Source organism: Lacerta agilis, chromosome 10 (genome assembly GCF_009819535.1).
Source record: "Lacerta agilis isolate rLacAgi1 chromosome 10, rLacAgi1.pri, whole genome shotgun sequence".
NCBI lineage: Eukaryota > Metazoa > Chordata > Lepidosauria > Squamata > Lacertidae > Lacerta > Lacerta agilis.
Genome location: NC_046321.1, coordinates 38,724,370 through 38,738,700, shown reverse-complemented (window position 1 = coordinate 38,738,700; position 14,331 = coordinate 38,724,370). Strand labels below are relative to the sequence as shown.

The window sequence follows — 14,331 nt, the reverse complement described above, 5'->3', positions numbered from 1 at the left end:
GGAAAGTTGGCAGAATATCCTGGGTCCTAGAGGTCGGTGGGCGATACTGTATTATGCAACCTCAGCAAATCACAGAGGGCTTCCTCGCTACAAAACAAAGGGCGGGCTGGGGAGCCGACACCAAAGCCCGGACTGGAGCTCCTGCAAACTGGTCGTTTGTAAACACTAAAGTGGGTAGAGGAGCAGCAGCTCCTAATCTTTGGTCCTGAATCCAGCTCGGCTCTTCCTGCTGACTTCGTGAAAAAAGGAATTAATAAGATTCCCCCGGCTCCAAAAGTGTGTAGTTTCAGGGCGCTCGAGTTTGGGGGGGTTCTTTTTTGCAGTTTCGCCTCGGTGCCGTCGAGGGGCGGCCAGGGAACATGAGCGCCCAGCAGTGCCGGAGAGCCTGGCTGCACCAAGTTGCTCGCAGCGCCCGAGGCCTTCTCTGGGCTCCGCACGTGGGACTCCGGCGCGTCCCCCCGCTCGGTTTCCCGAGTTGCTGGACTAGGCGCCCGCCTGCAGCCCGGCTCCTTCTCCCCATCAGCCGCTCGTTGTCCTCGCGGGCAGCCGCTCCTGGAGGCGACTATGAAGCGGTTTTCAGGGCGTCGGTGGAGGAGCCAGAGAAACACTGGGCTGAAGCGGCTCAGGGCATCGAGTGGCACAAGCCCTGGGCTCAAACCATGCAGAGGAGAGATCCCTATAGCACCTCCTGGTGAGTGGCTGACCAAACCCTCGCTGGGCTCCACCTTAGGGACAGGCAGAAACTCAACCGGTGCTATGCTGTAGTCGCGGGTTTCGTGCATCGGTTCTGGGTTGGATTAGAGGACCCGTGAGACGCCTTCCAACTCTCCGGTTCTGTGCATCATTTCACCTCCCGTTTCTGGGGGAAAGTGCGTCACCTGTTGAATTTTTGCCTAGCGAACTGCTGCGAAAGGCACATTGAAATAAAGCTAGCAAGGCTTTGGGCAACCAACTCTTGCTCTTCCTATTAAGTGCTAGCTAGAAGGGATTTGCTGGGTGGGTCCTAGAGACAGCAAATGCTTTCCGCCAGGAAAGAGGGGGTGCCCACCACACTGACCCAGGTGGTTGCACAGCAGCTCCTTAAGAAGTCCCTTTTGAACAGAGGAGATTATAATGACTATCATCTGGCTGTTAATATGCCTATTTGGACCAGGTGATTGAGAAGGTGGGGCCTTTCATTTCCAGGTGCAGTTGGAGGAATCCAATTATCTGGACCCATGCAATCTGGATTTAGGCCCAGTTTGGACACTGATACAATTTTGGCCACCCTGATGGATGACCTTGGATGGGAGAGGGACAGGGGGAGAGTGTGACCCTCTTGATTCTCCTTGATCTCCCACCAGCTTTTGGCAGCATCAACCATTGTACCTCCCTGGATGGTGGGATGGGAGTTGAGAGCATGTTGACTTGATGGTTCTGCTTCTACCCATAGCGTGATATGGGAGGATTTCTGCTTGGGCCTGTGGTGCTTGTGCTACGGAGTGCCACAGAGTTCCATCTTTTCCCCTGTGCTCTGTTACATCTCTATGAGGCCACCGAGTGGGGGTCAACAGAGAATTTGGAGTGGGTATCCTGATGACACTCAAGCAGATTTCCATCATCCAGGGTAATCTGCTATGTGGTGGCACCGGAGAGAGCCTTTTCTGCAGTGGCGTTCTGGCTGTGTAATGCCCTCGCCTTAGAATCACAGGAATTTTTCACCCTATGTGGAGCTCAAACCCATGACCATGAGTTTAAGAGTCTCATGCTTCACTGACTGAGTTATATCTAAGTTCAGCATTTTTTCTCATTTTGGTGCCATTTTGCTTGGACAATTTAAGAGCAGGAGTGACTTGTCAGATTTTGGCTGGCCCACATGCATCTGAGACTACAGAACGTGGCCCGTAGGCTGTCTTGAACCCCATATATATATATATATATATATATTCCCATGTAGTGGTAGAGTTTCTGCTTTGCATGCAGTAGATCGATCCCATGTTCAATCCTCAATATCTTCAGGTACAGCTGGGAATGTCCCCTGTCTGAAACCCTCACTACTGGCAGTCACAGTAGACAATAAACTCTGTTTCCTGTGTTCCATAAGGCACTACTAATATATACTGTATATACTACTAATATATACTGTCCGGTACTTTAACAGAGAACTATCTCGTATAATTTATGTAAGATTTTCTTTTCTTCTGTATTTATTTTCCTTTAATCTCTTGTGAAAGGAAAGCAGCTCTGAACAATAATATGTTGTGTATCTGAAGAAGTGTGCATGCACACGAAAGCTCATACCAAGAACAAACTTAGTTGGTCTCTAAGGTGCTACTGGAAGGATTTTTTTATATTTTTTATTATGTTTTCCCTTGGATATGTTCCAGCTAGTTCTGTAATCTGCTATTGAGTGTGTACTTAAGAATTCTTGTGGGTAAAAGGAACATAAGAAAAATTGCCTTGGATCACAGTGGGCAGTGCAACAAAAGCCCTGCTAGTGCTTAGAATGAAATATCACACTGATCTGTCCTCTTTGTGCCAAAAAAAAAAAAATGGCCTGAAGTGTTTGTGCTGCTATACCAGCTGACAATTCCTTCTGGATCTTGGTGTTTGCTTTTGTTTAAAACAATGATGCTTCCTAATTCTGTTGTTTCTGTGCAGATCACATTAGCTAGTTCTTGCTGCATAGCATCACTTGCTTATAGATTTCTTTCTCTTTTACACATGCATGCATGAACACACACACACCAGGTTAAGGAAAAAACCAAAACCCTTCCTGTCTGTTGCCAGATTTAGGCTTTATCTATAATTTCTGGTTTTGCTCTGTTGTGAGCCTCTTGGATTGTTTTTATGGGGGGGGGGGGAAACTGTTGGACTTTTAAAAAGATCCATGAAGGTTATTCTATTCGACTTGGGTGTTCTGTTCTGTTTTTAATGTGTGCTAGAAATGTCACAAGCACAGCCACTGGATTATGCACCTGGGATTTGTTTGTTACTCATTACAATGCTGTATAATATTTATAAGCACCATCTGATGTGCACAGAAAGGGAGCATTTGTATTCCAGCACCACTTCCAGAAATATATTACAGTATTACTGTCCTGTTGGATTACACAAAAGGCCTTTCTCAACTAAGATCCTGTTTCCCACAGTTGCCAGCCAACTAGTTGCCTCCACAAGAACAACATGAGGGCAGTAGGCCTCTCCTTCAGTTTCATAGCAACTGATATTAAGAGACATAAGGCCTGTAATCATGAAGATAGCACATTACTCCCATTACAAACCCATCTAAGTTGGTGTTCATTACTGTAGTTGATGGAAGAGCCTGAATGGGAGGCAGGGAAATGTTGGTCTCCCAGGGTGAGAGGCTGGGAGGAGAAAGGAAAGATCCCAGGTGAGAGCTGGGAGGGGCTACTACCTTCTGTGGATAGTAAGGGTCAATAGCTACCTTTAAGAGAGTACTCGGTATTCTATTATTCTATTTGCATTTTTAAAAATTTAGTTACAGGTAGGTAGCCGTGTTGGTCTGCCATAGTCAAAACAAAATAAAATAAAAAAATTCCTTCCAGTAGCACCTTAGAGACCAACTAAGTTTGTTCTTGGTATGAGCTTTCGTGTGCATGCACACTTCTTCAGATACAAAGAACAAACAACATCTTCACAACACAACATCTCTCAACCTACTGGGGAACAAACGCCACCCTCCAAACACATTAATGAACAGAACATTGACCACCAACCACCACCGAAAAAATGTTACACAAAAAGGGACTCCACATGGACCCCTTCTGATGGACGCAATACCACACTAGATCTGTACATCGATTGCTTCCGCCGCAGAATCCAAACGGATGTGACCAGAAAACACCACCGCTTACAACAAAATCTAAACCATGCTGAAAGGAGAGCCATAGATAATCTGGTATCTGAAGAAGTGTGCATGCACACGAAAGCTCATACCAAGAACAAACTTAGTTGGTCTCTAAGGTGCTACTGGAAGGAATTTTTTATTTTATTTTGTTTTTAAAATTTAGATTAGTTTTCTGTATCTTACTGTACTATGATTGTCTTTAATAAAAGTCTTATAAAAATGAAATAAAACCAAACTGTGTCAAAGTCATCTTTTTAACCTTTCATATCCTTCAGTCTTCCTGTTAACGTTTCAGCTAAAGCATTTTGCCAAATCCTTATGTACCACCTGGATAATGTTAACCCTAGGCCAGTTTCCCAGTGTTTGCTAATCACCTGATGAGCAACCATTATCAAAAATATAGCCAAGTCATTGTAAATTCCATTGTTGAACTGGGTGCTGTGGGTGAAGCACTTCCTCTTGTCTGTCCTGAATCTCCCACCACTCCCCATGCAACATGAGCCATGTCTTGTGATTTGCAAGGGGGGTGGAGGCGGGTAAGAAATATATAAACTGGTTCTTGATATTGCAGGATCTGCAGCAGCAAGCAAAGGTAAAATTATCTTTAGAGCACTGCAGATAAGTTTCTATATAGCTCCATCTTGTGTGTGTGTCCCCCAACCATTTCAAGGGTAATACTGTACAGAGACATTTGGACTTCCCATCCAATTTAGTGCATTGAGGCTACGGTATGAAGATAGCTTCTCAAATTAGGAATGATGTGACACAGGAGAACCCTGCACTGATGTTATACCTCCAGTTGTGCAGGTTATTCCTATAATGTGGACTTCTCTGAGTGGGTTGAAGAATTGGTGGAGGCTAATTTGCAGGCACTAGTAGATTTCAGGTGCACATTTTAGGGCACATGGGATTCCTGAAAACTGGCCAGTGCAGATGAATTCTAGTCCATTTTACATCCATTTCTGGACTCACCATAGCTGATAATAAAGAACTGTCCTAGCGTTTTGACCTTACTGATTGTGGTCAAGGACAGAACTGAACAATGTTTAACTTGAACTAATATTCAAACTACAGTGGAACTTTGTCCTTACTGGGACAACTTGGGTTGGGATGGCTATGTTCTTATATAGCCTGCTGGTAGTTTTGCTTGGTATTATGACCTCCTGACCAAAATAATAATAATACTTTTTTCAGTAAGAGGTGATCCACACAATACCTTAGTTGTTGATATTACATATCTCTGTAGTTTCCCCATTCTTCAGAATGTTGATAGATGCACATATTCAGGTAATATTGTCTGCAATTGCTGAGTTCACAAGGCTGAAAACCCCCCGCTGCCTCAATCAAATAATTGCTGACTGCCATTCCACGGTTTACATACATCCACATGCATGTGTACCTAGAGGTTATTATTGGGTGTACAACAATAGTATTGTGTATACCGGCCTTAATTTATCCTGGAAGATAAAGAGATTCAGAAGAACTGCTCTGTATGTACACATAGCATCGTACCTACAGGGATAATGATGTTTTTAATCGTGCGAGAAGAAGATAATGACTTGGATGTTGTAAAATTAGCACCTATATATTCTTAGGCGGAGTCATTATATTCTAGAAACCATAATAGTTAATAAGTAAGTTTTGTGCAAAAAAATGGCATGTACTACAAGATTATGATTAATACTGTGGCTTTCTTTGCTCAGGTTCTAAAATAGATATATACATATCTACCGGTATATAGGCTATTGCGATGATCCTTATGTCCATGCCATGCAGAGCTTCATTTGCTGATTTATGCAGGTCAGAAACCTGCTAAGGTCCCATAAATGTATTGGGACATTTTGTTTCTGGCTAGTTCACAACTCCATATGTATACTATAAAGTAACGCAAGGCATGTTGGGAAGGAAGGTCAAGACGCAGGGGTCAGAAAACTTTTTTCAGTAGGGGGCTGGTCCTCTGTCCTTCAGACATTGTGGTGGGGGGGTGGACTATATTTTGAAAAATAATTTGAATTCCTATGCCCCACAAATAACCCAGAGATGCATTTTCAATAAAAGCACACATTCTACTCATGTAAAAACACCAGGCAGGCCCCACAATAACCCAGAGATGCATTTTAAATAAAAGGACACATTCTACTCATGTAAAAACAGGCTGATTCCTGGACTGTCCGCGGGCCAGATTGAGAAGGCTATTGGGCCTGATCCGGCCCCCGGGCCTTAGTTTGCCTACCCATGGTCAAGAGGTAGGATGGTTAATGGTAGGGTTGGCACACAGTATTTTGCTGCCTGTGGCAAAGGACAAGATACTAATTCTCATTTGGCAAGATTTATTTTTTAACCCAGCGGTTTTCATTCTTTTTTCCTCTAGGTTTGTTGGGGGAGAGCTGAATATTTGTTATAATGCTATAGATCGCCATGTCAAGAATGGACAAGGGGACCAGATTGCTATCATCCATGACAGTCCTGTAACAAATGCTAAAGAGTTTATAACTTACAAAGAACTTCTTGAACAGGTGTGTTTAATGGATTTTTTTTAGCGAGCAAGACAGCCAAATGAAATTGAACAAAATTATTATAACATGGTTGTAAAACTTCAAATACAGGAAACACTTTTTTTCTGTTCGTTTACCTTTATTTATATCCTGCATGGTTGTGGAAAACAAGCAAACCTCCAAGATGTTAACTGATAACATCAACTGATGTTGATAACTAATCTTGTTCTAGCAACAAACCTCTTGTCTTTCTGCTATTTCTTAATCATCTGCTGCCCTGGTTCATCTAATTCAGCAAACAGAACAACCTTATCGCCTTTCAATTTAATATACAAGTGTACATGGACACCAACTGTACAATATATGATTAGTCAACAACTGAAAGGGCTGCTAGGAGATTATCATTAATTAAGATGATCAAGTTTAAGCACACAAGAAGAGATTTTTTGTAATTGGTTTATACTGACGCGGGTCACTAAAGCATAAACCCAGCTTGCACACAAAGGTTCCTATAGGACAAATGATGTTTCTACGATATACAGAACAGACATATGTATGCAGATCAAACCAGAAAGATGGGTTCTGCTTTCTGTGTGTGCATATGCCTAGGCTTGATGGAATAGTCTATCCTTGAAAGCTTTATCCCTTTTTACATAAACTTTACAGATATTACAGGGAGGTTACCTATCTTTAGGTTCCAGGCAAAAAATATTTTCCTCCAGGACATTGCTAATTAAGCAAACTATTGTCTTTTAATGGGGACACGGGTGGCGCTGTGGTCTAAACCACCAGAAGGTCGGTGGTTCGAATCCCCACGACGGGGTGAGCTCCCGTTGCTCAGTCCTAGCTCCTGCGAACCTAGCAGTTCGAAAGCATGTCAAAATGCAAGTAGATAAATAGGTACCGCTCCGGCGGGAAGGTCAATGGCGTTTCTGTGCACTGCTCTGGTTTTGCCAGAAGTGGCTTAGTCATGCTGGCCACATGACCCGGAAAAACTGTCTGCGGACAAACGTTGGCTCCCTCGGCCAGTAAAGCGAGATGAGCACCACAACCCCAGAGTTGTTCGCAACTGGACTTAACTGTCAGGGGTCCTTTACCTTTACGTTTTTATTGCCTTTTAAACAGGGTGGGTGGGTGGGTGGGGTAATTGCTTTTGTTTGTTACTTTGTTGTGTATTTTTGTGTTTTTATATTGTAAACCACCCTGTGATCCACCTAGGGTTGGCTGTGGGCAGGATTCTTGCATTGCAGGAGGTTGTAATACTGTAGATGACCCTCATGGTCCCTTCCAGCTATGATTCTAGGATATGATAAGCAAATTAAAAACAAATTATGAAAACATTTCCACTCTGTGTATGAAACCGCTTGACATACTATTGCTACAGTTGAGACAGGTTTCCAATAGGATCCAGAAAACCCCAGAACCAGTTGTGTGCACCCAAGAAGGCTTTTGGTTTTCTTTTCTTGAAGATTTTATGCTCCTTCCCATCATGCAAAGCATGAGAGTCAAATCAAAAGTGATTTGTGACATGGTGTGGGGAGAAACTATGTGGGGAAATAACTTAAGCACACATTAGAACTGTGATTCCTGCATTGCAGTGGGTTGAACTAGACGGACCCTTTCGGTCGCTTCCAACTCTATGATTCTGCGATTCTATGATGCATCTAAACTAGATGTTTAGATCCTGGCCTTAGCCTCCCAAAGCAAATTTGCTTGCACAGCTTCTGCTCAGGAAGTTAATTTTACCCTAGGCTTGTCTTTCTGATATATTGATACAATTGTACAGTGGTACCTCAGGTTAAGAACATAATTCGTTCCAGAGGTCCTTTCTTAACCTGAAACGGTTCTTAAACTGAGGCGTGCTTTCGCTAATGGGGCCTCCTGCTGCCGCTGTGCCACTGGTGCACGATTTCTGTTCTTATCCTGCGGCAAAGTTCTTAACCTCGAGCAACCACTTCCTGGTTAGTGGAGTTTGTAACCTGAAGCATCTGTAACCCGAGGTACCACTGTATATGCTTTGTCCTACGCTACTAAGTAAAAATTATTTTAAAGTAAGAGGACAAGAGTTATATTGTAGAAGTAGCTGCTGCTCTGGCAACTATTCAGATGATGCATGTTTCTGATAGCACAGTTTGTATTGCAGTCTGTCCGAGTTATTATTGTATCATTTATTTTTTTTCAGCGCACTTGCTCTAGGTAATCCTTGCACTCTGAGAGTGATTCAATTTTGTCATCAAGCCAAATGTAAAGGTGAATCATGGTTCCGAGCTGCTTGTTGGCTTTCATTTCCCACCAGCTCTGTACTTTCCCGCGGCAGTGACCTCTTGGTGCAGCAATGGCTGTGTGCCTAATTTGTCAGATAGCAGAAAACTCTGGAATGCAAACTCCCTTCAAACAATGTTTTCTGGCTCTTGTTCATTGATCAATAGAAAAGTATGGGTTTATCATAAAATCATAGAATTGCAAGGGTCATCTGGTGCAAACCCCTACGATAAGTTATCTGCTGTTCTGCTCATTCATTGGACTCTGTGGGCACAGTTGAACTTCCTCTCCTACCCCCTCCAGCTCTCCAAGTGCTTTCAAATTCAGTTCCAGAGGATTGGGGGAACTCTGGAGCAGATTTTTTTTTGGGGGGGGTGGGTGGATGGGAGGAGGAGAAGAAAGACCATGTGAAATAAGCTCGGCTCTCACATCATTGCATACAACCCTCACGAAACCTTAGCAAAAACTTGTTTGGTGCAGTGCTGGATTTGAGGCAGTGTAACAAAACCTATACAGTCATACCTCGGGTTACAGCTGCTTCAGGTTGCGTTTTTTCATGTAAAGAACACGGCAAACCCGGAACTATTTACTTACGGGTTTCACAGCACGCGCAGAAGCGTTCTACGTGGTTCGCGCATGCGCAAAAGCGCTGCTCTGGTTGCAGACTTTTTGGGGTGCGAACGGCACCCCGGAACGGATCGTGTCCGCAACCAGAGGTACCACTGTATTCCATAGCTATTTGCAATTGCTTTTGCTATTTTGTCACTCTCATATTTGCATATGAGTTTGCATTCAACAGTGCTAATTCAGCCTTACATGATCTGGAGGTTGGGAATACCTTATTAGGGAGTGAGAAGAGGTACTGCCTGAGCCTAGATCCATAGACGATGCACTGCTCTGTGTCCTGGATTTTGACAAAAAATAAAATATTGCGAGGGCAAGAACTTAGTGGAAGGGCCCTAGCATAGTGGCAAAACATCTGGGTTGAGAGCACAAGGTTCCAGATTCAGTCAGGGTGGGAGATGACCCAGACTGAAACCCTGGACAGCCAATGCCAGCCAGTGTAAGACTATACTGAGCTAGATGAACCAATGGTCTGATTCGGTATAAGGCACTTTCCTTTGTACCTTCTTTTTCCGAGACACCTGTGCTTTTGGATGGACATTTTATCCACCGTTCGCCTGTTACTTTTTAAGGTTGCTTAAAATCTGATAATAAGGGCATTTGGTGATGGGTTTTGATGATTTGAGTTGATTCTTTGTAGCCTTCTGGTTTTCATGGGTATTTTGTTGCCTCAGTTTAAACTGCAATTATTAATATTTTAAACAATAATTGCGGTTCAATCTTAAAGCTGGCTAAAGGCTAGCTGGAGGGCCACTGGATGCAGCATAAGTGCTATTGTGGTGGAGAGGGAGCTCAGCTGGCAGGATCACTTGCACTGCTGAAAACCCCCTGGAAGGCTGCTCAATGGCAGGATGTCCCACTGGCAGTGTTTTGCCAGCTGTGGTGGATTGAACGGCATTCTGGGAGTGAATCAAGGCACGTTCCAGGGATATTCAAAGATCCACAGGATTCTGTGCTCCCTCATTCTCCCAACACTCTCCCAAAGGAGCCATCCAGTACAGTGGTACCTTGGTTCTCAAACGCTTTGGTACTAAAACAACTTGGAACCCAAACACTGCAAACCTGGAAGTAAGTGTTCCAGTTTGCAAACTTTTCTTAGAAGCTGAACGTGCTCCGTTTTGAGTGCCACACTTCCGTTTTGAGTGTTACTCTGAGGTCTGTCTGTTTTTGCTATTTACTTTGCATTTTTGTGGCTCTTTTTGTTTTGTTTTTGTGACTGTGTGGAACCCAGTTCAGCTACTGATTGTTTGTTTGTGTGGCTGCAGTACGTTGTTTATTGCTTTCATTTTATGGATCAATGGTCTCGTTAGATAGTAAAATTCATGTTAAAATGCTGTTTTAGGGGTTGTTTGTAAAAGTCTGGAACGGATTAATCCATTTTGCATTACTTTCTATGGGAAAGCGTGCCTTGGTTTTGGAACGCTTTGGTTTTGGAACGGACTTCCGGAATGGATTAAGTTTGAGAACCAAGGTACCACTGTCCTCAGTTCCCTCCCACTGACTTTTTTTTTCCATAAAAAAAGGAAAGGCATAAGAAAAAAACACCCTCACCTCTTGCCCTGGCCACAGTGGAGCCAGCAAGGTTTAGGGAGAGGCAGCAGCTTTGTAACAAAATCTCCCACCACCACCATATAGCATTGCTCTGTCACGATGAAGATGAAGATGTTTGGTACTGTCTCAGGTGCCACTTTGCTAATGGAAAGTGAGATGAAGAAATCTTAAATCAGCCAGTAAATTACAGTTAGACGACTTGTTTTGGTCTTCTGTCTTGGTTGGTTACGATAAATCTTTGACCAGCATAATGTAAAGTGGGGAGGATTATTTATAAAATATGCTAATCAGTCAATACAATTTCATTTCAGGTTATGCTCAACTATGAAACTGTGCTGATATTATTCATTTAAAACAGCAACAGGTTTTTTCTTTTTTTAAATTCAGCTGTCCACAGCATTCTGAGCTACATAGAATGTTTATGTTTATGTTTTTTTTTTTTTTTGTTTTTTACTAATTTAGGTTTTGTGGAAAGAGATGTCAAATACAGTAGCAGCAAATTGACTGCAGCACTTCCTAAGTTAGTAAGGTGACATGAGGATGCCTTTTCCTTTGTAATTACATGATCCTTAGGGATTGGCAGTCAAGAAAGGATTTAAAGGTTAGTTTTCAAAGCATGGCATTGGGTCAACTCTTTTGTGTGTTGAAAATTACCTGAACTGTTACAAAAAGAGAGCAAGAGATCATGTTAAATAGCATTACTCGGCAAAAGTGTGTTTTAAAATACCCTTTTTAAACAACAAACCCTTTTTGGGGGGAGGAAATCCTTTTATTTCCTCTCTCTTTTCCCCGATCCCCTTTTCAACATAAATGAAATACACATTTTCAGCCTATACAAACCGCATTTTCTTTTCTTTCTTTTTTAAAAATACATTTTTATTGATTTTCCAATATCGTTCCAATAGCAGCCTCATTATAGCAATACCATTTTTATCCAATTAATACAATTATTAATGCCAGTTGTTCCAATGTCAAATTATACAATTTAATCAAACTGGTCTCCCCAAGCATGTCAGTGGAGCGCACAAGCCCGCCCCATCCTGTTTGGCCCCCCCTTCTGTTCCACTCTCTTCCTGAACATGTGCAAAATTGCTGCCTCTTGTAACTGAATGGGCCTGTTTTGATGGCTCGTAACATAAGCGCAAGGCACCACTGGATCACCAGTTTGCTATTCCTGAGGAAACATGTCCCTGACAGAATCAGTATTTCCGAAATGCTATCACTTCTTTTACGTAGCGTTTCTATTACGCCATTGACAAAAGCTGCAGAGCTATGGATTGGGCTTCAGGCCTTTCATCCCGAAACCACTTCCCACCCCTGGTTATTGAGACTCTTCTGCTCAGTGTTTTGAGACACAAACTGGAGCCAAAATAATGGGTCAGTGCACAATGAGCTGCACAAAACAAGCAGGAAAGCTGCAAATGTAGCCATGTTACCACAGGTGCTCTTTTCAAAACTGATATGCATATATGTCAACTTCCAATTGGGTTGCTGTCCATCCAAAATTTATTGCATCTCCTTTACTCACGGGCCCTCCCCTTTAATGACAACAATCATATTCTGTATAAGAAGCACTATAGTCTTAAACACACACTTTAATATTTTTTTTGCCAGAGTGCATTTCTTACAGATCACAGCTCAGTTGGAAAAAAACTGCATAGGAAGCAAGAAAAAGCATAATTAGGCTCGAGTAAGAAATGGTTGTTGCAGACTAGCTCCTAGATTTTCACAGCAAAAGTGCTACCCCTTGCATTTTCCAGAACTCCATTAGCACCCTGCCTCTTACTTTCAGCATCATAATCTGCAAAGCTTTCTTGCTTTAGCTGAACAACATCTGCTTTTTGAGTCTTCCAACTGGATGGGAGGTTATAATCACAATTAATTTACTTCCTTTGAGGATAATTCTTTGCATATGCCTGCTACAACTTACTTTGGCTTGCTTAGCTTCCACCAAATGGTTTATGGACCATGGTTCGCATAAACTGTGATCCTAGTGGCTTCATTGATGCCTGCCACATGTTTGCCATTAATCGAAATTTAATTTCCTGCACCTTGATATTTAGGAGGAGGAGAAGCTGCTTTACACAGTCAGACCCTCTGTCTCCCTAACTCAGTATTGTCTACACTGACTGGCAGCAGCTCTCCAGGGTTTCAGGCAAGGGGCAGCTTTACCTGGAGATGGTGAGGATTGAACCCAGGACATCTGCTGCATGCAAAGCAGATGCTTTACCACTGAGCCACAGCCTTTCCCTGTATCTCTCTTGGTGTGGCTCATTCTTATCACGCTAAACTATGATGTAGCATGACACACGAATGGATTGATATCAGAAAGGGTGCACTTATTGTCCTGTTAGATTTATTTGGCTAGAACTAATATGAAATTGGGGTGGGAAACATGGAGCCAAGTAACTAGTTTGAAATGATGAGCTCATGTGACGTTGGCAGGATTTGATATAGTCTCATAAATATTATAAGAGGCAGACCTTGTACTCGGGGCACATGCCTATCTGGGTTTATTTAATATAGCTTTATCTTACTTGCTAAAAAGTGCAACTTGCCAAACATGATAATTAAATGTTATACCGCACGCATTTCTAATAAAATGGAGTAGCTCATGAGTGAAATTATTAGTGTGTTTCTAAAGCACCTTTTACTAATAGCATTTTGATTAGAGCTTACTTTTGGTTGTGGTTTGTCTTTACGGAATAAAGGAATACAAACTTTTAATTTCTTGTTTATCCCAAGTTAACTGATGCAAATCTTTGTCCCCCCCCCCCACACCTTGCCTCAGTTTTTGATTGTGTCGTTTCAAGTGGTATACGCTGAATTAGCATGCTTTACTAATTGCTTGTAGTAGATTTATGCAGCATTTTCTTCTCTTAAGAATGAAACGTTATTGATCTTGAATGTTTTTCCATAAATTGTTTTTGAGGGATAGCCACATTTTGGTCGTTTTAATAAAAGAACAGTCACAGAATCATAGAGTTAGAAGGGACAATGTGGATCATCTAGTCGAAGCCCCTGAAATGGAGGAATATTTTGCCCAATGTGGGACACCAGCCCATGACCCTGAGATTAAGAGTCTCATGCTCTACTGACTGGGATACTCTCACTCTTATAGAACACATCATGTGAATACAGGCCTTGCGGCAGCAGTTAGGCACTGACCAAGGGCCCCCGTGGCTGAGGAGTCCCCTCATTCTCCTCACTGGGCAGCCAGTTTAGCAGTGGGTGGGCAGTGGTGCCACTTTAGAATAGGAACCAAGCAAGCTTCCATTGGTGGTGGTCACCTGCCATTTTAATTCACCCAAAATGCAAATCTATAGAATGCATAGATCTGTGGGCCCAGAGGCATTACATCTTGGGGAAATTAAATGGCAGCCAGAACCTGTGGTTTGGAGTAGAGGTTGTCTTTCATTCCAAAGTGTCACCGCTGCCTACATGCTGCTAAAACATCACTCCCTGGCGCAGTTTGCAGGTTGGTAAGTGGTGGTGTTGCTGTGACAGCAATGGCAGAAGAAGAACAAAGTATGGCTAAATTAAGGGGGA

The 14,331-nt window shown here is 42.7% G+C and overlaps 1 protein-coding gene across 5 annotated transcripts in view; it reads left to right on the top strand.

Annotated features, from left to right (window-relative positions):
- Positions 1–298: 298 nt before the first annotated feature.
- ACSS3 (acyl-CoA synthetase short chain family member 3) overlaps positions 299–14,331 on the top strand; it is a 56,979-nt gene continuing 42,946 nt past the window's right edge. For 3 of the 5 annotated variants that reach the window (XM_033162614.1, XM_033162613.1, XM_033162616.1), the window contains exons 1-2: positions 299–691; positions 6,222–6,366. In XM_033162614.1, coding sequence (XP_033018505.1) covers positions 360–691; positions 6,222–6,366 — 477 coding nt within the window. In that variant the 5' untranslated portion in view covers positions 299–359. The remainder of the gene's footprint in view (positions 692–6,221; positions 6,367–14,331) is intronic. The other 2 variants (XM_033162617.1, XM_033162618.1) reach the window with 2 other exon arrangements.